This window comes from Trachinotus anak, unplaced genomic scaffold (assembly GCF_046630095.1).
Source record: "Trachinotus anak isolate AG129_WGS33_773 ecotype Australia unplaced genomic scaffold, CSIRO_AGI_Tana_v1 ptg000008l, whole genome shotgun sequence".
NCBI classification, from domain to species: Eukaryota; Metazoa; Chordata; class Actinopteri; order Carangiformes; family Carangidae; genus Trachinotus; species Trachinotus anak.
In genome coordinates this window covers 28,292,548-28,318,630 of record NW_027273859.1, presented here as the reverse complement: position 1 = coordinate 28,318,630, position 26,083 = coordinate 28,292,548, and the positions used below count along the sequence as shown (strand labels likewise).

Below are 26,083 nucleotides of genomic sequence, written 5' to 3'. Positions count from 1 at the left end.
GGTTTAAATGTACATTTATTACTTTAAAATGATAAAGGTCTGTTGTTTTGTTGAATACAGCCTGCTGTACAAGGTCTGGTTGCTTTCTTGGTTTTTGTTGAGTCTAAACTCAACAGATTCATGACTTGTTTATGAATCATGTTAATGTCATGTAACTCCAGGCCACTGAGTAAAGTTCAGGGAAAGGTCATGGTTAAAAAGAAAAGTGTAGACTGTAGAAAAACAGGATGTGCAAAGTGAACCTCCTCAGATACATGATGCTGAGGTCTGGGTCTGTGGGTGTGTGTAGTGTTGCAGTTCCATCTTTTATGTTCTGCACAGACATTACTGGACTCTTGGGAGATGAAAATACAATACAGAGCCCCAGTGCTGCATCCATTATTGAACCGCACCATTATTTATCCTGAAAACTTAAAACTGGTTGGAGAGGTGGGGGTATGGATGCTTCTGCTGCCTATCTCACTTTAATGTCATTAAGATTTAAAAACATGAACTTCCAGTGAAGGGAGTGCAGGAGACAAGTGACATGGCAGAGTTTGAAGACAAGGCAAGCTGAACTCTGGGTGAGCTTGCTGGGATTTCCCACAGTGCTGCAGATAAGTGCTGCCTGTTTACAGTCACTCAGCAGCCGAGTTTCAGGGTGTGAGTGCAGTTCAGTGATGGCGTTAATGACAGGCTGCCCTGAGGAATGTTTCCTGTGAGCTGATGCTTCCTGGATTCCTCAAGCTTTTTAAAATTCTAATTGGTTGCTTCCGTCATTAATACATATTCCCCAGTTCCTGTGCTGTTTGTCATGCAAGACAAGTGATTATCACCAAGTCTGAAAACTAAGTTCGTAGTCTTCAGGAGTCTCAAATTATTCTACAAGCTTCAGATCAGTAAGTATGCTTTTTACTTGAGAATAATGAATGTTCTGGGCTCCTTCTTATAATACATTAAGTCTAACAGCCTGAATACCAACAGAAAAAAACAGGATTCTTCATTTTGCATCACACTCGAGCAGTGGTTGAGCAAATATATCCCTGCAACAGGGAGTCATCAGTCTGCATCACTTTGATTTTACCGATCTTGAGCCTGGAGCCATTTGGGTAATAGCATGATTTGTCTCCTTACAACAGTTTACTTTTAAGTTCAGAGTGGGCCGAGAACCAGAGAAAATTTTGTTTACTTTACCTGGAATTAAATAGCCGTTAGCAGTATTGGATTTCCTTTATCATCCAGGAGGAGACAATTACAAATCGATGAGTAGTAGTTGGATTGGAGCGTCCTCTAACATCCATTCATCTCTTTGAGCAAATAGCAAATAAAGCAAATATTCATAATAACAAGATATGAACAACCAACCAGCACAAAGTGCAAACAGTGGAGTCAACGAGCAGTGTGGGCCTTTCAGTGTTTCTGTTGTTTTTTTGTGTTGTTCTGTCATGACAGCTGCACCATTTGTCGTTTTGTGTTTGTCGTGTTACAGGAGTGATGTCAGATGTTCATGGCATGAGCAATAAAAGCATCAGGCAACAAAAGCACTTCAATTAGATTTGAGCTGCACTTGATGTGATGTGTTTTGAATGATGTTTCAGCCACCGCTAATGATTAAATATTGGATTTCTGCTCTTTCTTGCCCACACGTTAGGAAAAAAAAGCCTTTGTTACTGTCTCACAGACAATTGGATTTGAACTGCTTGTCTCAGTATAGACTTATTTTGTACATCAGCTATTGTGTCAGACTAAGTGCCACTTATCTAGTTTGCTTTCAGTCTGAGCTTCCTAATAGCCAAGCATCAGCTCGATAAATGACGTGTCATTAAAGCTCTGTTCACAGTAATATGTAAATCAGTTGTTCCACTCTGCCTTTTTTCACAGCAACAAAGGTTTCTCTCTGTGGAGTGTCAGTGGGTTCAGGTGTACGGCTGGAAACAATGCAGGCTATTGTAGGAGTGTGTGTTTATGTTTGTGTGTGTGTCTGTGTGTGTGTGTGTTGCTCTGACAGATACTCAGACTCCTCAGCAGCTACCATCCTGAAGGAGAGGAGGACGGTGTGTGAACATGCACATGAGACTCTCAGACTCCAGCTCTTATGTACACACACACACACACACACACACACACATACACTCATAGACAGACACACACACACTTGTGTACACATTAAGTGGGCAGGAGCTGACAAGCTATCAGATGTCTGAAGGCAAATTCCAGGCTGTAAATCCCTCTCCCCTCGAGGCAGCAGCCCTCCTGTGCAGACAGAGATAGTTGGTGTGGAGGAGATTTAATGCTGCTCGGTGGACACACCGTCACGTACACGAAGGGTTAACTCACACCTGAACTGTCTGCTGGCCAGTTTTTAATCGCTCAAATCTGTTGTGAACTTGGGCTTTCACAGCAGGTGATTATCTGACCCCTTCTGAAACTGAACCCTGTTTGGTCTTTGTGGATATCTGTTTTTCTGGCCCTTTGTCACTTTGGTGTACTGATCCAACTAGAAGCAGCCTCAAAGCCTGATAACTTAGTATGAGGTCAAAAAATACCACAGCCTATTATTTTTTCCATCTGAGTCTGGACTTTGGGCACAAGCTTTATAAAGTGACCAGAGGAATGAGACCAAAGACAGAAGCAGAAGAGCTCTGTGATTCAGGAGGATCTTGGTATCAGTGCACTGCTCCTTTGCATTACAATAAAACAGGTAACTGTTGCATTGTAGTCGCCGCCTCCTTTTGGAGCTTCCCCGGTACAGCTGACTGGGTGGGTACGCCAGAGAGATCGATCCAGAGGAGCTGAAAGAAAAGGACGTCGAGGCGTCTCTGATATCACCAAACCAAACTTGATACCAGAGCAAAACACAGAGAGTCAGAGTACAGCAGTAGTTTAAAGTGACTAACAAGGCGACAGACCCATGGAGGCAAAACAGTCATTCAAACAGTCAGTGTTGACAGACTGGACAGCGATGGCTGTAACTGCTAATCTTGTGAGCTCCCAGCTCATGTTATGAGCTGTTGCTACGTTAACCTAAACGAGCTAACGTTAGCCTTTGTAAACGTTGTGTATGGAGCGTTGCTACAACAGGTGTCAGCTGTCGCAACAACTTCAACAATAACGGGAACATTTCAGGACGTGAACATGTTGACGACATGTTGTTAAACTGAAACTCACTCAGCCTGAACTCTGTACTGATCTGGATGACTGTCTCTGAGCTGCTTTGATAACATTAAGCTGTTTCCTCCTTGAATTTCAAAATGCTCTTTGGCTCTTCGACACTGTTTTCATACTGGCTTTTGGTTAAATACAACAAATCTCCATACACCAGTCTTGGCATGTGTATTTTTGGCGTCACAGACCTGTTGCTGCACCTGCACTTCTTCTTCTCTTTGAGTTTGATGTCAGACTGTCCAGATTATCATGGAAGAATCACATCTCCAGTAGCTACGGTTCCTCTGGTGCTGTAGAAGAACAAGCACTGTCCCATCTTCAGAATTTTGGCATCGAATATCAACTCAGTTCTTGTGACATCCCTGATGGAAATCCAATCATGTTCAGTTGGCTGAAGAAGCAGTTTGGAGGGAAATGAATTGAGGTGGTTTATCCCATAGAAATCTAGCAAGATATACACCTTCCAGGTTAAATATCAGACTCGAGTCAGACTGAAAATAACACATTTTCTGTTGATGTATCTGTGACTCCCCTGGCAGAGCAGTCACCCATTGCATTACCATTTCTTCAACATTGTCTCTCCAGGGAGTGGGTGGACTTCAGTACCATAACAGAGCAGAATCAATGTGAAAGCTACAATAGACACTTGAGAGGAATGAGATATGACCATCCACCTGTGTTGCTGCAGTGTAGCACTCTCCTCTGCACTGATCTGATGATCTGTCCTGTTTTTGGAAGAACTCAAGGAGCACTCGCACCCCCAAATAAAATTCAACGCCTCAACTGTGCCCACTGCAAATTATAACCCTATCAGCACAAAACAAAATAATGAATCTGATTCTTCGAACACGTGCACCTGATAAGGCGAGATGAGAACGCCCACGCACACAAGTTTCGGCATTACAGGAATCAATGTGCCCTGCAACAAATTAGATATCCAGGCTGCAATAAGAGATGAAAGGCTGCCTATTGTTCTTAACTCTTTCCTATTATTAAATCACACTGACAGGAAGCCTGTTTAATATGCCTCTGAGTGTGTGTTTGCTTTATGACTGTTGATATGAAGGTCTGTGTGTAGCTTGCTTGGCAACATGAGCTCTGTGTGTGTGTGTGTGTGTGTGTGTGTTCACATCACACAGATGTGGCCGAAATGAGTCCGTGTTGGTGGCGTGTTCATGGATAAACAAGCACGCCTGTGGATGGTAAACTCAATCAAGGAAACATGTATGAGATGTCTTTCGTCTCGGCGAACCAATTAAGCTGCCCTGTTTGACAGAGAAGAGGGGGATTATGGGTAGACAGCAGGGAAAAGGTAGGCGATGAGGAGATGTCAGATAGATGGTTTCTGGTGACACTGCTCTGACTTTGCAAAGTCCTTGCTCTGACACTGAGGTGCTCCCAGAGGGTAACTGTTTTTTGTAGACTGAGACACACACACACACACACACACACACACACACACTGCAGCGTTGGCTCAGGTAGACAGAGCACCAGTCTGCTCCTGCCAGTGCCTGTCATGCAGTGTGTACACAAGACCCCGATACAGTTGACAGCTCTCTGAAAGAATCCAGAGAGGAGCAATTATAAACACACACATACTTCAGTGCAAATATACAAAAAAAAAGTCAGATAGTGCAAACACACACACACACACACACACACACACACACACACACACACACACACACACTTGGTGCTCTTGGCCAGTTGGTGACAGGCCTTTTGTCTTTCGTTCCCAGCAGCAGCAGCAGCAGCAGCAGTCGGCTGGTTTGTGGCTCCACTCGGCTGCCAGAGCTGATAGCGCTGCTCAGCTATTTGTCTTCATGCTGCCAAAGCAGACATCAAAGGCTGCACAAAAGGCCAAGTTTCAGGGCAGCTGTGGCGTGGGGTACAGGGTGTAGAAGCATGTAAGGGAAAGGTTAAATAATCCAGGGACGGGGAGGTTGCACGTACGTGAAGCCAAGTATATAAAAAAAGACAACGAGGTTAAATCCTTCATGCATAAGGCTACATTTAATTAATACTGGTGAAAAGTGTAATAGTTCAATAGTGGGAAGTTTAAAGCCGTTTAATTCTTAAAACAGCAGAGAGCTGTAGATTTCATCTTCAGTCCAAAAATAAAAATGCTGATATCAGGCAAGAGCACTAGAGGAAGGTTCCCAAAACTAAAAGGAATGAAATATGAACTCAAGCTAGCTCTTCATCAAGAGGAAATCAAACTTTATCTTAGAGTCTTCAGTTAGAAGTCCTCTAGGTTTCTGTTTGATTGTTTTCTTTATCTTTGCATCTTAATTAGAAATCCTCCATTTTTCTGTGCCTGTTGTTGATTCATTCCACATTTATTTCCTTTCATTAAGTTAAGGAGCGTTTATTGTGCCATAACTGCACTCAAACATATTCCATGTAGCCTTATATTTAATTTAAAATAAAATTAAATTGAATTAAATAGTTAATTGCTGTTGTGCTGCATTTCAGTTGTGTTTGAAATGTGCTGAAGAATGTTCCTTGAACATGAATGATGTAACTTTAAACTCTTCACTAACAGTTTCCAAATGTTATACCTTTCAGATCTAAATCATTGTTTTGGAGGTTTTATGTTTCATTATCTGCACTCAGTAGTTTGATAAATATGCTGTACTGCTCAGTGGAGCATATTTCACGAGTCTTTGCTGGCGTGTGGCTGTCTTGGATCTGGCTGTCTGGGCTGGCACCCACTCTGGTGTTAATGTGTAACTTCTGATTGGTGAAGCAGGCTGCTGGCCTCATCTGAGTGTTACGTTGCCTCTTGCTGGCAGGGCTGACTGAAAGCTCTTGAGAATCAGATTCCAAAAAATGCCAACAGAGTAGGAACATGATACAGCAAAAGGAGCCGCAGGTTCACGAAAAATGTGGCAAAAATGGGCTGCAGCTCAGGCGCAGATGCACAGGCTGCAGCTGTTTTTAGGTGTGTGACCTAACAGCCCCTCAGAGCCGTTTTTACCACAGCTACATGAGTAATGTAGTATACAGCAAAACAAATCCACATTGCCCTCAGCTGACTTCTCATCACACTTCACTTCTGAGCACCTATCCAGCAGAGGAACTGATACAACAAAGTTAAAACCTAGAAACTGGGATGTCACCTCATTTAGCCATTTATCTTTCTTATTGTGGCAGTTTATATTTATATACTTTATATGTTTGTTGTGCTGAATATAAAAACTTCTCTTTGTGTCCTTTTTAGAGTGTCACCCCTCCTGCTGGCACTGCACCGGGCCATCTGCAGACAACTGCACATCCTGTCCCTCCTCGTCCGGCCTGCATGAGGGTCAATGCGTCACCTCCTGCCTGCAAGGCTTCTTCATCCAGGACAATCAGTGCCAAGGTGGGAGTGCACACATTGCAGCTTCTGTACTTGTGAGAACACCCACTGAAATAATAATGCCCACTGACAAATTCCCCGGCGCCCAGTTCTAACCTTAACTCTGAAACCACATCTCTCAAACAGCCCTATGAATCAGTGAGGACTGGAGGACAGTCTCCAGAGATGTCCTCAGGGTTGGAAGCTGGTCCTGGTGTTTTATAATTTAGCTATGTGACTGATGCTTTTAACGTAACTGAAACCTTATTATTCCAAGTAAAAAACAGTCTGTGTGCTTCTAAACCAGTGAGACAATGAAGATGATCATTATTCTCCAAATTAAGGCCCCTCTTCTTGTGGACCTGCACCTGTAGCTGTAGCTGTCTTAGTTAGAGTTGTTCTGATGCTGGTACTGGTACCTGAAATGCCTGATGCTGCCTGAAATATAGTATCAGGTATTGGTGAGTATGCAAGTCTACACACTGATCCAATACCAGGAGAGTCTAGGACTGCCACCGTTTTCAAGCAGCAAAAAAGAATTGATTTCAGGTAAATGGTGTAATGCCCACCAGTAAAAAGGCAACATGTACAGTATGTAAGGCTTTAAATACAAGGGCTGGCACTAGTGTTAAGACAACTAGTGTAGGAATTGTTGTTTGTTGTTCCTGTATTCATTTCTATGACTTACAGTCAAATTAGACAATAAAAGAAAGATTCTGTGGCATTCATGTATTTATTCACGTTTTACAAAGGGTTTAACCTGAGGCAGTGATGACAGCAATCACACCACATCCATACAGGGTTGGTAGTATCAGTGGTGATCCTAGACTCTGGGGGCCACCAGGCAAACAAGCCCGTCGATGAATCTCTCCCACATGCCCACTAATGTCAGATGCTACAATTTACAGATGTGCCCTAAACACCTCATGTGCAGACTATCAGTAAGCAATGCGATTTAAAGATGTCACCTGAACACCTCACATGCAGGTGTAGATGCTACCTACAGTCCCATCAGGGCCCCCACTCTTGGGGGGTCTTGGATTTGGAACATCTCTCACCTCGATCTGCCTTAATCAGGAATAAACCACAGTGTAAGCAAGACAACACGAGTAAAATGTTCTTCCCTGTGACACGTGCACATGTGGTTAACACCACTAAGATCATTTGACTACAGAGGAAAAAAGGGACAGAAATAGCTTCTGCATTTTACTAGAAAGTCTGCTGCTGCAAAAAAAAGGAGTAAAAAGTTGTGATTAATGATGGGGTGAGCACAGATTTACAGGACAACAGCGTAATCACTCATAACAAATTTCACATTCTTCTTCATATGCACAGGGAAATTAAACTGATACTGTAAATGAGCCAAATTGTAATTATAGGGGAGATGTGAGCTTCTTTTTATTTTCTTCAGAAGCTGTTTGAAGGGACTCGGGGGAGTTATGATCTGATCTGTTAACGAGTCCAGTCAGTTTTTAGTTTAGTCAGTGTAATGAAAAGCACTTATATTACACAATGTTAATTAATTTAGCAAACTTGGGAACGTGCTTCAGCTTGTGTTCAGCACAGAATTTGATATATTTTGATGTGAGGTTGGGGGGTGGAAGCTTTTAACAGTGTGTTGTTAAAGTGGGATCAGTGAGTGTTTGTTCTCTGTTAAGCAAAGCTGCACAAATCAGAAGGTTAATGGTTTAGTTGTGTTTGAACACTTCAAATAGAAACTGTATGAGTAAGAATCAAGGTCAGATTTCCACCACCTGATCCATAGCACTAAACTGAATATGGTAATTAACGTGCAGATGTGTGGAGGTACCTGTGCAGTAGCTGCCACAGCGTGCACACACACATGCACACAACTGCCCTGCTCTTTAATGAAAACCCATTTGCTATAATCTCCCATTCATTACCTCGGCTCAGTTTACTGTCTCTGACATCATTTCAGGCAGGACCACCCTGTCTATTTCCCGTCTACCAGCTTTGTCCTCAGGTCTTTTAAAGGAAGCTGAATTTTATTGTTTATCCAGAGGAAAATGAAAACCTGCAGTAAACACTGGATCTCTTAATAGTTTTTTTTTTTTTTTCTCCACACATTGGTTGAGTAATTGAAACGGCACACGCAGATGTCTTCCTAGACGGTTAAGAAGAGCAATGGGTTTAGATTATGTTCCCCGATGGATAACAAAATAAATGGGGTTTCTTTGCTTACTGGGCCTTGTCTCCGTCAGTGCTGGATTGGCTCATTAGAAGCTACCCAGATACCCTGCAGAAGTATTGTATTTCTGTCTAAAGAGAGCAAACTTTTACCACAAAGTTTTAGTGCTTTTTTTATGCCAGGCTATACAACAGTAGGTTAGTTAAAGCTCCATTAATCAATATTTCTTTAATTATGGCACTGAATCAAATAACTGAGTAATGTGAAAGGGATGGCCCACAGTGACAAAGCCACAGTGAATTGTCATCATTCTCTATAGAGCCTCTTTCACCTCACATTTACTCTGTGGTTCACTCTCTACATTTCCACAGCTCTGTTTCCAGCAGCAGCTGAAAAGTGCTTCCCTCAATGGGACAAGTAAACAAGCTCTGGTTGACCCTCTTTACGCAAACCTCCCAGCACCAGTCAGCAGACGAGCTGTAGATCTAGGAAGATTTAGTGACTCTAGACAGACCTTTTTCTCAGGAGCTGAAAGGAAAGTGAATATTGGATTCACATTCATCAGGTGGATAGGAACACAATGGCAAATGATAGATGGTGTTGCTGTGTCTCTGTTGGATGTGTAACTAAGCAACGTTTTGCTCATGTGTCTGCAGTCAACTCCATAAGTTGAGAATATGTTAAAGGTCCCATATTTTGCACTTTTCCTGTGTTTTTATTTTAGTGTTGATCTTCAACAGAAGATATATTTGTGGTTTTAAGAACCAAAAACCATCTCAGTGTAGTTTTACATCTCCTCTCTCAGGCTTCTCTCTGGAGCTCTAGTAACAACAGGTCAGTCAGCCAATCAGAAGAGAGGACCTGAGCCTCTCCTATGATTGGCCGACTGTTTTCTGAGTGATCAAATAAAAATATAGCAGATTTCAGGTAAACACTCAGAGAAACCAAATCCTGCAAGGTTAGATGATGGGTCCTGGTGGGCGGGGTTTGGGGTGTAGCTCAGGGCGTTGACTGCTTTCTTATGACATCACAAAGTTACAGATGTAGACAACAGCTGGTTTTCATTACACATATATATCATCAGTTTGAAGGACATTTGGGTTAAATGGGTTTTTCTGAGTTTTTCTTGATAACAATACAGTGTGATAAACAGTGAATGAAGAACAACCTTGACGAAATGGTTGTATAACAGCTTTCACTAAAAAATGATCTGTCTGCTGTGAACATTGTACCTGCTTTACTGCTCGACTCTTTCGTGGTTGTATGGAGTGTGAAGTATCGCCATGTACTATTTTTCCCAGACATCACTGTACTTAATGGCCATTCATTTTTTTGTAACAGCTCAACAGCTTACCATGTGTTTGATGGTAAAAAGTTAACAGTTAATAATACTTGGGCAGGACCTCCATCATGAATTAATTTGTCACCTACTCCTCCTCTACTTCATTTTTCTTACTTGATCCTTCCTTGTCTCCTTTCTTTTCTCCTTTCCTTAACTCCTAACTCTCTCCTCCCTCTTCTCCATCCCTCTTCTCTCCTTCCTCTCTGTCTTTTCCCAACTTCCTCTTCACTGCCCATCTTCTTCCTCTCATCCTCTGCAACTTCCCTCCTTCCTTTCTTCTCTGTTTTTCTTCCTCCTCATCGTTTCCAACCCTCTTCTCCTCTTTGCCCCCCCCCCCCCCCCCTCCTCCTTACCTCCATGTCTCATCTCCTGTCGCTCTCACTTAACTCTCACCACTACTTAAATTTTTTCTTGTCTGATTTTGACTCCTCAGTTTTTCTTGTGTCCTCCACCTCCCAGCATGCCACCCGTCCTGCCAGACCTGCTCCGGGCCCTCCCAGGCAGACTGCACCTCCTGCCCCCCGCTGGCCTCCCTGCAGAGCGGCTACTGCAGGACGAGCTGCCAGGAGGGGAATTTCCTCAGCGCTGTCACTGGAGAGTGCCTCAGTAAGTCGGCTTAAATGTGTGTGTCTGTGTTTGGGTGTTGATGGTGTCATGCTAATTTGAGTGGCAAAGCTTTCATAAAACCATGCCTGCTATGAGTGTGCCTATTTTCAGCCTGAGGTGCCCCAGTAGGAATCGAACCAACAACTCCAGCGGGGTTAGTGCCTTGCTCTGCCCACTGAGCTTCATACAGACAAATCCTGTGTGCGTGTGTGTAGCTATGATAACCTGCGTTATTCATCAGAAATACCAACCATCTTTGTAAAAGTGATGTTCCTTGATATGTTTTACTTAAAAGCTCAGCTGTCTGTTTCTTCTGAGTTGTTACCTCTGAAAAGCTGCAAGCTGAAGTAAAAGTCACAGTTTTTATTGTCAGCAAAATAGGTTTTGTTCCTTATGTAGCAAAGAGTAAAGAGAGGTTCAGTACAGTAGCTGATCAGAAGGTTTGTTTAAAAAATCCCATACTGAAAGAATTCCCCTTATTTCTAGTGAAGAAGCTTTTTATTATTATTTATTATAAGAATTTCAGTGAATACTGTTGGAATATGTTGTTCAATATAAGATTATGGGACACAAATCCATCCATCCATTTTTTCCCCAGCACTTTCCAAATAATTACAGAAACACAGTTTCACCAAATCCTTCATCCCAGCTGGCCTTAGTCCAGATTCATTCATCTACCTAAGAAAAAACAATGAAATTGTTCCAGTCAGACCATTTGGAAGAGTCTGAGTCTTAATGCTTTCATCAGCAGGTTTACTCACCTGCTTTGTGTTTGATCCAGTCAGCCGTCTGCAAGTAAATGATAAGAATGGAATAACAAGGCGTCTCAGAAAGTCCTGTTTATTTTCCAATAGAAACACTCGAGTGACAGTTTGAAACACTTGAAATAAGAGATAAAACTGAATCATTAGTAGAAAACAAGCACAAGTGTGTTAGGAAATATCTGCTTCTTTGAAAAATAAAACGTTTTTGATGAAGATACAAGCCTAGGTACATAAAAATGTAAGGAGAGGAGTTTACATCACAACACCCAAGAGCACATGTCCGATCATTGAGTCTTATATTCTGCTTTGTGCATCATAACAGTTTGCTAAAGGTAAAGATTGCACTTGGTACAAACCTGATTTAACAACAGTTCACATTCAAATTCAGTGCTACAACACAAATGCAAAAGCCACAACACAAAAACAAAAGCAACAACATAAATGCAAATTAAGCCACAGCTTGAATGCAAAAGCCAAAACATGATGAAGGCGAGTGAAGCCACAGTGGAAGTGAGCAGTGGTCCATCTATACTATTGGTCTAGGGGGCTGGACTAGTTGTGTTGCGGCTTTTGCATTTGTGTTGACCCGTCTGGGGCCACCATTTAGCACTGTTTACAAATTTGCAAGAATGAAGTATTCGGTAGTATTTAAAACCATAGCAAACAGACAGATAAAATGTGATTTCTCCAAAATGAAGATAAAAAGTTAAAACAGCTACAGCATAGAACTCCTCCCCCTCCAGAAGTGGGAAAAAAGTTTCTTTGCATAAACGAATCTCTACTGTGTAATTAGAATTTAAAAAAACAAACTTTTAATGAGTTTCACACTCACAGTTATACCTTTCAGAGAAGCTCTACATGAAATATCCACTGGGGTAAAGACAAGCTTTCTTTAGATCTTTGCTAACAAACAACATAGATAGAAGCTGCTTCACACCTCCCGTCATGCTTCCTCTGCTCATCCTGCACAAATAAATGCTGTTTGTCTTTGGCTGGCAAAAATATGATAAACTACCAGACAGGAGATAAACAGGAGAGGTAATATTGAGAGTGTTTGTGTGTAAACGTGGCTCCTGTTGTTGTCCTCCCTCTCACTGCTTAATGAAATGAGTCCTTTACCTGTCTGGACTGTTGGCTGCAGATTAAAGACAGGCGTGTTTACTCGATGGGAAGCCGACATGGAAGAGATAGCAGGAGGGTAAACACAATCTGAGGGGAAAAAATAGGTGCACTGACTTTTAATTACATGCACTGTTTGGTGATGTGAATCCAGATTTCATCTCACAGACACACACACACGTGTTCATACGTTGGTGTGCAGACATACACCACTCACTTTTGCACACACAAGCAGATGAGTCAAAATCAAGCAGCATGGACATATATGCTGTGTCACCCAACAGAACTAAACAACAACACACTTGGATATAAAATACATAAGCATGATTAAACACACACACACACACACACAACCTAATCTCAAATGGGTCAAGCTCAGCCAAACTCTAGTTAATAAAAGATGCCTTGTGGCACTTCTGGGCCATAGAAATACTCAGGTCATCATTTCTGCATGGCCAGGACACACACACACACACACACACACACACACACACACACACACACACACACACACACACAAAGCCACCTCTTGAACACTAATTCTCAGATTTACATTTACACTCATACTTTATTCCTCCTTTTTTTAAAGTTTTATTTTTATTTTTCCCTTCTTCCAGTCACACCAGTCTCTTTATTTCTAATGCACACACTCTCTCTCTCTCTCTCTCTCTCACACAAACACACACACAGCCCTTGATTACCTCCGTCCACCCAGTGGTACTGTCGCTGTTACATAACCTCTTAAAGAGCTGAGGCTTTTCGCTCTCAATCACAGTTCAGTTCGTACGAGAGCAGCCGTCAGAGGCAGAGTCTCACTATCAGCTGTCTCCTCTTACTCTCCGTCTGTCCACATCTGTCTGTATCTCTCTTCAGGAACTCGTTACATTCATATTTGACCTCAGCAGCCTTCTTGTCACATACTTATTATGGCCCGCCATTCCAGCCCAATGATTTGTTAAATTCCACAAGCGCTTATCCTTGCAAGGCTTTTTATCTGTTCAAGGCCAGCATGCACAGTCCTGAGCTGCTGCTCAATTGTGGTTTGTGCAGGCAAGAATCATTTATGCCTCAGTAGATGTAAACACTCAAAAAAAAGTCTGACTTCAAATGTACAACTTGTACTCAAGACCTGCAATGCAAACAAAACCCAAATTAAAATGCAAAAAACCGTGATAATTTTGTTGTTCATGACCAGATGTTCATACTGGAAGCTTGAGGTGTCACGAGTAATAAGTGTGAAAGAGTTTCTCACTCTTCTCCTCCTGCCTCGGCTTCTGAGCCGGTACCGAGGAAACGCTGAGATCTGAGCGAGTCTGTGAAACACTTCAGCTCAAAGCTCACAGCCACAAGAGTTTAATCTATGTCATGATTGTGCTGGAACCATTATTTATAAATCTTAAAGTGGATGCTCATGTTGGATAGGAGAAATGCATCACCATAGCAACAAAGCATGGCAATAAAAAACATGGAATCATGTTTTTTTTTTCTTATTTCTGTCTCATCAATAGAGTAACCACCCTCCACCAAAACACTGAAGATATGTTTGTGCCTACAGCGACAGCTGCTGTCCATGTCTCTTTTCATGTATCTTCTCTGTATTGATGCTGAAGACTGATGTGGATTTGACCAGAAAAATATTAGTTTTTGTGACTTTCTCCAGTTTTGATTGGGAAACTGGTTTGGTTTTTAATATCTTGAGCTCTTTAGAGACTTAAACAGCTAATGTTTTATCCATTTGTTGCATTCAAATCATTTCAAACAAAAGGAAATGTGGCAGAAAGCATAATCATATTTGCTGAAGTCAAGTTGTACTCTCACCTACAAACTCTGTATAGATTTGTAACATTTACTTTTAGTACTGGAACATTTCAATGTGACCCTGAGCCAGTGTTAAATATTCACAGTGATTAACACTTCTGATTGGCTGACTGATTGGCAAATCCTGTAAGGTTGGATGGTGGGTCCAGGTGGGCAGGGGCGTGGCTGAGGGAGGCAACCGCTTTGTTGTGACATCACAAAGTTCCAGAAGTCCTGACGGCTGGTTTTAAGGCTCAGTTTCTGAATACAGGCTGTGTGCATTTCTCTGTGGACTGAGGCTTTGATACTTTCACAGTATTAATATAGAACCTAGACCTGCTTTATAATCATGGAAATCTACCTTTAGACTGTGTGGCACCTTTAAAGAGAACAAACAAAATGTTGCTTTTTTTCTAAATTGTTATTTTAGGGGTGAAGCAAAAATACTGACTAGATGTCAACTGACTAAATGTGCAAAAGGCAGGAGCACAAAATACTTTGTTATGGAAAGATGTCTACCGCTGCATCTTTGAAAGGGTTCAATCTTTTATTGCCCCTGAGGAAGACTCGGGCACAGAGCTAATTAGAGCTCAGTAGAATATGATGCACTGCTCTTTGTTCATTATAATATTTTCAGCTTCATTACAAAAAAAATCTGTGGTTTTTGGTGTTCAGCACCAAAAAGTTCTGTGATCATAATTTAATAGTTGCTGCCAACTTTTTTTGTCGTGTGAAGTCCACACAGAGGTTAAGCTGTCCCTCAGTTTTTGGGAATTGGGCCGACAGTGGTTCGGAACTGAGCATGAAGAGAAAAGTAGGACTTCTTTAACAGCCGCAACTGTAAATCCACTCTTTGTTGGGGCAACATGTCTAGACAGGATGAAGTCAGCATCAGAGGACCACACAGCTTCTCTCTCTGTCTCTTCTTTCACCTGTAATTTGAAATAAAGATGACGCCCTGCTTTTGTTCTTCTTGCCTTCTGAACTTGCTGCTGCACTGGCTCCATCACAGAGAGAAACTGCTCAGAGAAACAAGTTTTATTCTGTTTTCAACTGCACAAATCATAAGGAAGCAACTAATTGAGAGACATTAGAGCCTTAATTTTTCCTGTATGACTCTCGTTAAAGACTGCTCTCCCCGCTCTATATATCTCTATATTGGAGATGCGGTAAAAAAAAAACATGCCATAGGATTATGTCTAGTATAAATCGGGCCCCCAGGAGAATATGCTCATGCATTTATAACTCCGGCATACCTTTTTATGTGCTTCAAAAATGGTAACTACGCCATAAAGAGAGACTCTGACTCCCCAAATCAATACCATTTTAGTTTTATATTCAGTTTTAGTCTGCTCAGTCAATAACGCCTGACGCCTGAGTTATCTTATCTCTGCTGTGGAGCCATTTGTTTGGCCCCCGGAGCCGTATCGCCTGCAGAGTGTTGGCAGGAGGAATGCTGATGCATGTTTTGTTGTAAAGTGATGTGGTATGAAAGGTGTGGATGTGAGATGACAGAGAGGAAGTTCTTTCTTTTCCTCTGTTGATATTGGCTCTGCTTCAGAAAGGAGCGTATGACTCACCTGGGCAGATGCCACGTTCAGGAGATTGGACTCTAAGTTCTATAAGTGCTATTTTTATTTTTTTAAAGAGGCAAAGCTGCTCTGGAGGCAGAAATAATCTCAATGTCTGAATTAAATTTCAGCTATTCAGAAATATGCAAGCAGGGAAAAATAGCTGCCCAACACATGAAGAGATCAAAACATTTCCATTTAATTAAAAATGGTTCACTTTTTAGTAGATATATCATTAGGTTCTCACAGAAAAGTCACTAAAGTATATGTCCTGAAAGAAATGTCTAACTGATGCTACTTCACCAAATTGACTTTCCAAGCAAAAATATGTCCAAATACCATTACCAGAAATATAAAACTACATCTACATTTTTAACTCCCAAAAATGAATAAATAATAAATAAAACATGCACTTTTTCAGGAAATCAAGTGAATGTGTGAACATGCACAGACCTAAGTCAATGTAGCATGGAATCTTGGGTTTTGTCAAGTGTGGTTTATTTCCCACTTTCTCATTCACTTTTGAACCTAAACTGACATTAGTTGGTTTTTAGTCATGTTAAGTCCAGAACTGTGTCACAAAGAGCTAAAAAAATAAAGCTCCAGGGCCATGTGAGAATATGAAAATAAGCATTTTCCATCTATCAGTTCACTTGTGCTGATTAAAACCTCAGATCTTCACTTTTAATGCCTCCACACTGGCAGCACCCGTAGCGTTTCGCTTTCACGTCGTCTGTCTCCTGTAATTTAACACTGAAACTCATAAACAGAAGAGATTGTGACCATGTTTTACATTTGTTCAGATACCGAATTGGTGACAATAATCTCAGGTGCCAACCTTTTCATTTTAGTTATTTCACAGTAATCGTAATAAAATACAAGTAAAAGCATACAAACATGGTAATAGCAATAGGTGAAAATGGGGCACCCCGATTGGCTTCAGAAGCTTGTGAATAGGGGCTCAGTCACTAACTAAACCCTATAACCTAAAACCCTAAAAAGAATAACTAAATGGTCTAAAAACATGTCCCATTAGTCCAAACATTCATTCAGCAGGCAAGATAAACAATCAGAAGTAGATGGTAAATGAACCTTGAAACTGTGGTGATTGTATAGCTCATCTGTGCTGCCCAGTTAGAGACAGGTATGAAACACTTGTAGCTTCTCCGCAGGAACATCCATATTTGAAGCATTGTCTACTGTCATGTCAGAATCAACTTTAAATTCCCCCAAAGTCTTCATGACATATATGATATTAGTCTCGATAGAATGGATGGCGGAGCCATAAAACCACAAGGCAGAAGTACTAGTTAAAACTTGGGATTTTGCCCTCAGAGCCACGAGATCAACTGCTGGTGTAAGCAGAGTATCATCTTTTAGAAACGAATAAAAATGCAGCATATTTTATTTTTCATAGGAAATGATGCAGTGGAAAAGTATTAGTCTAAAGAAAGTACAGAGCATAATAGAAATATGTAATCAGGGTATGGAAACAGAGTTAAATGTCTGTGTTTACAGGGCAAAGAAACATAAAAAACACCTGTTCTCTTTAGTTTACATCAGATAAGCACAGAAAAAGAAGCAGTAGTTTATTTCCTTCCCATTCAGGTTTTGTGTTTATGCCATGAGCGCTCACTTTAAAATTCAGGTTGCTCCAACTGCAGTCCGTTCTTTAATTAATTTGTCTTTTATTACATTATTCATTTCAAAATCTTGATTTTTTTCCCCCTTTGTCCTTCTGCTTGACTGTTTTAAAAGTGTAATTCAAGCATTGTCCTCCTGCTAGTCTTCCTCTAATTTTGAAAGAGCTGTTCAACTAAAACCTAGAAAGAAGGTCTCCTGTCTCATTTTCTGATTCAATCCAGATCTTTTTGTCACATAGTTTCATCTGCTTTCACTTTGTAATCCATCCTGTCTTTTCTCATTTACATTAATCCTACGCAAAGAAAGAGAGGTGCTTTCGTGGCCTTAAAGCCTCTTTTCATTCTAATACTCCCACGTGATCCATCTCTTTATCTGTTCTCCTCACCTGGCTGACACATGGCTCCTCACCTGCAGAGCCCCGTTGTTCTCTTTTCCACTGTAGATAGTTATCTCAGTATGGATGGATAACGTTAAGGTACCCACCTCTGTGCCAGCCAGACACGGCTCAGATAGCATCAGATAAAAACACCACCAGGGTGTTCTTTTTTTTGTTCCGCTAACATCAGCTCCTCCAGGGCAACACTGCTGCGTGGGGAGGAGGGAGGTGAAGGATGGTGTTCACAGGTGTAACAGAGACAGATATGAAGACAGGATTCCACACAGACACCACATGGTGCCTCCTCTTTCAACTTGTAGTCAGAGTTTCTTTGCTTTTCCAATTATCTTCCTCACAGAAGAGTAATTAGCTGGGTTTGATTAGTGCAAATTATGACCTAACAGTAGTATTTCTAGATAAGACATCTTCATTAAAATCTTACTTTTATGGACTTTTATTTGGTGTAGTCATTCTTTTATAATTGCTCTTGTATTCATTGGTTTTATTTTGTGTGGATTTGAAGAAGGCTCCTGCAGACTTTCAATCCCCTCAAAAGTTTACAGACATTAGAAGAAATAAATATAGATAGAAAAAGGTTTTCTAAAAATCCTGGTTTGTCAAATGTATTCATTAGCTCTCTGGCTCTGTCTCTGTCCTCGGGTTAACATTTCACATCCTATCAAAAAACAATGGAGGTCAAGAGTTTTAAAGTGGCTTCTGTCTTGGATTTAGACAACTGACTAAAAATTATTTTGTCATTTAAAGGTCCTTACATCGCCTCTAATAACCCTGACTTGAATTTAAGGTTTGTTAGTATTTCAAGGATAATATGATATGAAATAATTTGTTCTCTCTGAAACAAGCAAAAATACATTAAAGGTCCCATATTTTACACTTTTCTGGAGTTTTATTTGAATTTTTTTTATATCCATAAGAATATACATCTCCTCTCTCAGGCTTCTCTCTAGAGTTCTAGTAACATCTGGTCAGTCAGCCAATCAGAAGAGAGACTCTGAGCCTCTCTTCTGATTGGCTGACTGTTTCCTGAGTGATCCAATAAAAATACAGCAGGTTTCAGGTAAACACTCACTGGGTGGGTCTTGGGGTGTGGCTGAGGGCAGTGACTGCTTTGTTGTGACATCACAAAGTTCCAGAAGTCCTGACAGCTCATTTTAAGACTCAGTTTCTGAATACAGGCTGTGTGCATTTCTCTGTGGACTGAGGCTTTGATACTTTCACATTATTGATATAGAGCCAAGATCTGCTTTATCATCAAAACACATGGAAATCTTATTTTGTACAATATGGGACCTTTAAGTTTATGTAGCAAAGTAAACACACTGAGGCAGCTTTGAAGTGCTTTACAATTTTTAAAAGGAATCAGAAAGAAGCAGCGTGCAGTGGTGTGGTGTTAACAGCATGTTAACAGGTGTGACTTTGATGTTTAGCTGTGTACAGTATAATAATATATGAAATATGAGCCTTCTTCCTTGTGTGTGTGTCCTTCCTGCAGAGTGTAGTTCAGACTGCCAGCGCTGCACAGCAGACCTCCAGACAGGCATCGGCAGTGTTTGTCTGTGGTGCAAAATGCCAAGGACCTGGCTGCTCGGCGATCACTGTGTCTCTCACTGTCCCGGAGGCCATTATGGCTGGCATGGAGTCTGCATCAGTAAGAACTTCTATTCTTCTGTCTTTATACAGTACATAACAAGGTCAGAGGCCAGGCAGTAGCTGCCCTGAATGTAAAATGTGTAAGAAAAACTCCATCAAAGCTTTTATTTATCAATCAGAGATTTTTCAAACGGGGGTCATATCTTGACCTGGAAGGAGTTTTCTTCTTTACCCTCTTATCCTTCAGTGATCTGACAACAACTAGCAGAAGAAATACTGAATTCAAAACAAGCCTGACAGAGACATTTTTTCAGGGGTTTATTCTTTTTATTTTGCTATGGAATCGATTTCAGCGCACATGGTCGCAGGCTATGGAAGGACTTAAGAAAACAACTTGCAGATAGACTGACTGATCGGGTTATGGTGCCCATCAGAACACCAAATCCTCCAATTTCCTCCCAGCTCACTGTCAATGTTTTAAAGCTCAATTTTAAATTATGATTCACAGAGATTCAAAACAGTGACAACAATGACTGTGAGCTGGGAAGAGATTTTAGGATTTGGAGGATTTACTATATTTCAGAAAACTAGTATTAATGTAGAAACAGATACTAAAGAACAATTTGTTTCTTTATCAAAAGTTGAGGAGTATTTGGCCCAGAACATCACCACCATCACCCCTGTGCACACCAATATAGTTGTTATTATTCGTAATGATATCATCATCATCATTATCATCATCATCATCATCACCATTAGAATTATCGTCACTCTCATCATCATCATCATCATTATCATCCTCATTGTTCTCATCACCTTCCTCAACAGCATAATCTACACCGTTCATCAGCCTCATTCTCATCATTGCCCACATCTTCTCCTCCTCATCATCATTTTTATCCTCAATATATCATCCTCAACATCATCCATATATCCTCATCACCCTTCTCATCATCATAATCCTCCTCATTGATATCATTGTCATCATCCTCATCCTCCTTGTCTTCTCAATCTCGTCAACTTCAATTCTCATTCTTTTCATTATCATGCTAACCATCACAGTCACCATCATCCCCGCCCTCCTCATCATCACCACTATCATATCATCATCATTATCATTATCATTCTCCTCATCATCCTCCACATCCAAATCTTAATCCTTCTCAACATCATCATCCTCATATCATCCTCATCACCACATCACCGCCACATCGCCTCATCACCTCTCTTCATCATCAAAATCCTCATCAATATAATTATTATGATTATCATCATTCCCATCATCATTATCATCATCATCATCATCCAGATGTTAATTCTCCTCATATCATCCTCATTTTTTCCTTCACCGTTCCTCTTCCCCTTCCCCTTCCAATCATCATCATTCTCATCCTCATCATTATCGTCAATATCATTAGCATCCTCATCCTCCTAATCATCCGCTCATCATTATCCTGCCTATATTATCCTGGTGTTGATTCAGGCCTGATGATGAGTTGGGGGGGGGGGGGGCAAAGCAATCTGAGAATGATTAGGTCCTTGATAGTGATTAGTGAGACTTATGAATATGTATTTTTAAACTCAAGAATTAATCACAATTTAGCATTTTTTGCAAGGACTTAAATTTTCAACAACTTTTACTCATCTAACTTTTCTAACACAGTGACACTCTACCGACTTCATACTGTTTATCTAATATAGTATTTTCCTTATATTGTACTGTCATGATCTTCATTTGTATGTTAGTTCTTACAATGTACTATTATTTTACTGTCCTCAGTGGTCCTCTGTTTGTCATAGTCTTTTAACTATATGCCATTTCCTTATGTTAATGAAATAAAATTCCTTTTTTTTTTCCTAGGATGCCATCCGTCATGTGAGGCTTGCGGTGGGGCGGGGCCTCTCTCTTGCACCTCCTGCCCTGCCAACAGTGTGCTGTTGCCATCAGGTCTCTGTGCCCCCAGGTGTCCCGTTGGTTACTACGACAACGGTCACAGGCTCTGTCAGGGTAAGTGGGGGTACCTCCACTGTATCTCAGCTCATGGAGAACAACTAACATAATAAAATAGGCAGAGATGTTACGACGTGAAATCTAGTACCACCTCAGAGATTATATTAGAGAGTCCCGGATGTGCATGTGATCCTAAAGGATTGACATGAGATGGACAAAATAATGATAATGATATGATAATTGATCATTTTTGAGAATCCCATTTTTACTGTGTACATCCTATGCAGTGCTTCTAACTGAGGTACCTACAATTGTAGCAGCAACTCTCTGTGTGGTTTGAAGTTTGCCTTGAAAACATTTACAACAGTGACTGTCAGGTATTTATTCAGGCTGACACGTACTGCCACCTGGTATTCACAATAATTTCCCTCAACCTTTGCAGCAGCTTTTGGAACTAAAAAGGACTCATACAGAGCTTATTCTCTCAAGGCTAAGTGAGTGCTAGACAATCATGGGATGCGTGTGCCAGAGTGTTTTTTCATTTAAGGTAGTACAGTCATTCAAGAGCAAATTCTGAAAATGCTGCACCCACAGTTTGCAGTTTTTAGCCTCATCCATTGCTTAACTTTCCAGCAAAGTCCCTCTGAATGTGTTGAGCAGTTATCCTGTTAATGAGCAGGTAAACAACTAGAGTCAAATCAACAGACCCTTGTTGTATATTAATTTGAATCCTGTCGCCCCCAGAGCTGATTCATCATTTTGCAAACACTACAAAATTGTGTAATGAGGTAAAAGAGACAGACTCCTTACTATAAACATGAAACTTGTTATTTAGACGATCCCAGGGTCCAACAACGCCACAGAATGTGGTGATGGCAGGTGATCTTCTCTCCTTTGATCGTATATCCGATTCCTCCCTGATGACATTGTCAACCTCTTTGTTTCTGGCAGCGTGCGACAGCCAGTGCCTGACATGTGACATGACGGGCGTTTGCACCTCCTGCCTCGACCCGGCCAAGGTGCTGCTGTTTGGAGAGTGCCAATACGACAGCTGCGCCCATCAGTACTACCTCAACACCACGACCCGTGCCTGCAGAGGTAATGCTACCATCCTCCGCAATGACCCAACACACACTGCAGGGCGAGGAGAAACACTAGATCAACAGTTCGGATATGTAGTCCTCCTTTTATGATATTCGTTTATTACTCTCCATCCATATTGCGAGTACTGCAGTGTGCTACACTGAGTTTATGGGGTCCATCGATCATGTTATAAACTGTGGGACCAGATATGCAAATCCTAAACATTGTGTGTGCATTTTAACTCACGATCACATCTTCCCGTGCACAGAGAGTTTGATGAATGAGCCTCAGAGGATTCATGTCCTGACTGAATAACTTGTCTTTTTTTCATTGCGCGTGCAGTAACTGTGTTCATATATTTATTTACCCACTAACCAGCCCAGGCCACATCCTCTCCGGCTGAATCCGACTCCCTTTTATTGCCAACTCTAAAAGAAGACGTGTGGAAAAATGTTTTGCCTCCATTTTCCTTTGGGCTTATCTCAAAGAAAAATGACTTTTAGTTCAGAATGTACACAGCGTGGCTGTGTTGTCACGCTGGCTTAGCGCAGATATCTGCTCTAATTCACAGATTGCCATTTAATGTAAAGCTTTCTTCCCACAGACTTCGGCCCACAGACTTCCCTTTATCAGCGATTTAGTTCAGTGTAATGAGATTTTTCCAGGTCTCAGGGGCCCAAAGGAGCAGGCTCCTGGGGTGGAATTCCATCACTTCCCATGTCTGTTACGGGATTAGCAGCTAAGCTAACCGCTAGTGGCTCGATATACACAGTTTGATTTCCTGTGAGGCAGCTAGATGTGATCTCCACAGGTGGTTTTAGCCATCTAGCTTGTGATGCTGTTTTCATCCCCCCTGACACTACCTGAATAATCCACTGAACCTTGGATGAACCCAGAGCGTTGGAAAGCAGCACTGCTAGCTGCTCCTGAAAACTAAAAGGGCTTTGAGGAACCTCTGGGAGCACAGCCACAGAGGACCTTTCAGAGTTCCCTGAGAGAAAAACCCCTTCTTTACCAACAAGCTACATTCATTTCAGTTCATCTGTGATGTTTTCCTAATGAGCAACCCCTGATTTACCTCTTGGCTCCCTTTGGATCCTCAGTAAAACCCTGTGGAAGCCTCCACTTTTCTGTTTCTCACAGCAATCTGCTTTCTACTCTACCACTGTCACATACCCTTGTAGACAAAACAGGGGAAAATAAGTAAAAACTTTGAAATGATCTAAACAAAAGTGGTATTTGTTTTTAACAGTAGCATCATAAAATGAGTTCTTCATTCTTCGATCAGTCCGGTACTTTCCTAAAGAGCAAAATATCTCCAAGTCCAGTATCTACAACTGATGGACAAGTTGCTGTGCATTTTTATACAGAAATGAACAGTTCTGAGATGAGTTACAGATATCCTGAAGAGTTTGGGGATCTTCTGACAGTTCTCGATCTTGACTGAAAATTCTTGACAACTATTGAACAGATTGCAGTGGCATTTGGTGAAGACGTTCATGCTCCCCACAGAATAAATGATAATAAATCTGCTGAGGATGCTAATAACATGTTAAACCCTTTTTATATGAATTACCAAATACATTATTAAAGGTCCATATTGTATAAAGGTAGATGTCCATGTGTTTTTTGATTATAAAGCAGGTCTAGGTTCTAGGTTCGAGCCTTAAAACCAGCAGTAAGCAGTCACCATCCAACATTGCAGGATTTGGTTTCTCTGAGTGTTCGTCTGAAATCTGTATTTTTATTTGATCATTTATTGGATCCAATCAGAACTACACTGAGATGGTTTTTGGTTCTTAAAACCACAAATATATTTTCTTATGAATATCAACACTTCAGATAAAACACAGGAGAAGTTTAAAATATGGATCTTTGACTTACTTGCTCACTACTCCATCATATCAGTTTGGTTTTCTTTACAAAGAGCACCCTGGTCTCACAGAGCTGCTAGCATGGCTGAAGACCCTTTTGAATGTCATTATTATAATGATATATTTAGTGGTAGAACTATATATTCTGTATAATATAATCTCCCTCTGGTTTAAAATCTCTGTAATTGCTGCAGAGTTCTATTTTGTCCTAATTGTGTTCAATTTTCTTGCCAATATTAATGGAACACAAAAACTGCAGATATGCAGGTGAAGAGAGAGACAGAGACAAATGGGTTTAAAATAAATCCCCTGCTGAAAAAGAGTTTATTAATCTCTCTCTCTCTCTCTCTCTCTCTCTCTCTCTCGCTCTCTCTCTCTGCTCTGCTCCCACCTTTTGCCACCTCTTACCTTCAAAATCCCCTCACTTCTAATCCCAATGTCCCTACACACACCTCCTCCTCCTCCTGCCCTCCCATCCTTGCTGTTTCCAGAGTGCGACTGGAGCTGCAACGCCTGTAAAGGCCCTCTGCGGACTGACTGCCTGCAGTGCATGGAGGGATATGTGCTACAGGATGGAGTGTGCACCCAGGGGTGCTCCCCCGGCTCCTATCGGGATGGAGACAGATGCCTCGGTCAGTCACCCAAAAAGCAGATAAGCTCACCCACATCATGTGCAGCTGGTGCTCTTGTAGCTGCATATTTATCCCTCTAATGTTCTGCTTTCATATATTTTTATCACCTATTTCTTATTAAAACAGTTAATCAACAGCAGGGGACACTGATGATGTTTTTGTGAATCTACAGCATACTGTACCATGTGGTTGCCTTTTTACTGGTTTAGTTTCTCTTGATGGGACTGAAAAGTGCTCTATAGCTCCTGTTTAATCATTTGTGAACTGCCATGTATGAGTCTAATCATTATAATACAGTAGTAATACATTTAACATATGCAAACTGTTCTTCTGAACACCAAATCTTCATCATTAAAATGTAAATATAATCTATAGAAAACTGGAGCAACTGTTCTTATCACTCGGATGTCACCTTGGTTTTATCCATGTGTTAAATACTTTCAGTGTGTGTCTGTCTCTGTCAGGCTGTGATGAGCACTGTGTGGAGTGTCGAGGTCCCGGACAGTGCCAGCGATGCCAGCCTCCGTACGCCACCCTGCGGGGTCAGTGTGTGCTCAAATGTGGCAGAAACTACTTCCTGGACGCCTCCTCGCAAGTCTGCAAAGGTGAAAGTTTATATTTTTATCTCTAATATTTTTTATGTGTTTATTAAAGGTCCCATATTGTATAAAGGTAGATGTCCATGTATTTTTGGTAAAGATAAAGATAGTAAAGGAAGTATAGAACTTTATAAAGTCTTTGAATAAACAAAGGTCATAGAAACATTTTTCCAATGAGAATGAAAATATGAAAATCACATTGTGAGTTAAGTAAAATAATGATTTGATTTGATTAATGGCAAACTCTACAAGGTGTCAAATCATTCCTTCTAACCCTCTGACTAATTGATCTTCATTAGCTTGCTCATCTGACTGTGTGCTGTGCGACGGGGTCGGACGCTGCCGAGCTTGTCGTGACCTAACCTACCTCATGGAAGGATACTGCACCCCCGACTGTGGACACGGATACTACGCTGACCAGAAGACCAGGACCTGCCATGGTAATAACATCATGTCAGACTGTTTTATGTGTTAAATGAAA

General features: G+C 41.2%; 1 protein-coding gene across 2 annotated transcripts in view; it reads left to right on the top strand.

The window, feature by feature from the left end:
- The window catches only part of fras1 (Fraser extracellular matrix complex subunit 1), a 245,665-nt gene that overhangs the window by 133,502 nt on the left and 86,080 nt on the right, over window positions 1-26,083 (top strand). For both annotated transcript variants that reach the window (XM_071483970.1, XM_071483969.1), the window contains exons 18-25: window positions 6,368-6,508; window positions 10,435-10,581; window positions 19,366-19,521; window positions 21,325-21,471; window positions 22,366-22,512; window positions 24,863-25,003; window positions 25,468-25,608; window positions 25,902-26,042. In XM_071483970.1, coding sequence (XP_071340071.1) covers window positions 6,368-6,508; window positions 10,435-10,581; window positions 19,366-19,521; window positions 21,325-21,471; window positions 22,366-22,512; window positions 24,863-25,003; window positions 25,468-25,608; window positions 25,902-26,042 — 1,161 coding nt within the window. The remainder of the gene's footprint in view (window positions 1-6,367; window positions 6,509-10,434; window positions 10,582-19,365; window positions 19,522-21,324; window positions 21,472-22,365; window positions 22,513-24,862; window positions 25,004-25,467; window positions 25,609-25,901; window positions 26,043-26,083) is intronic.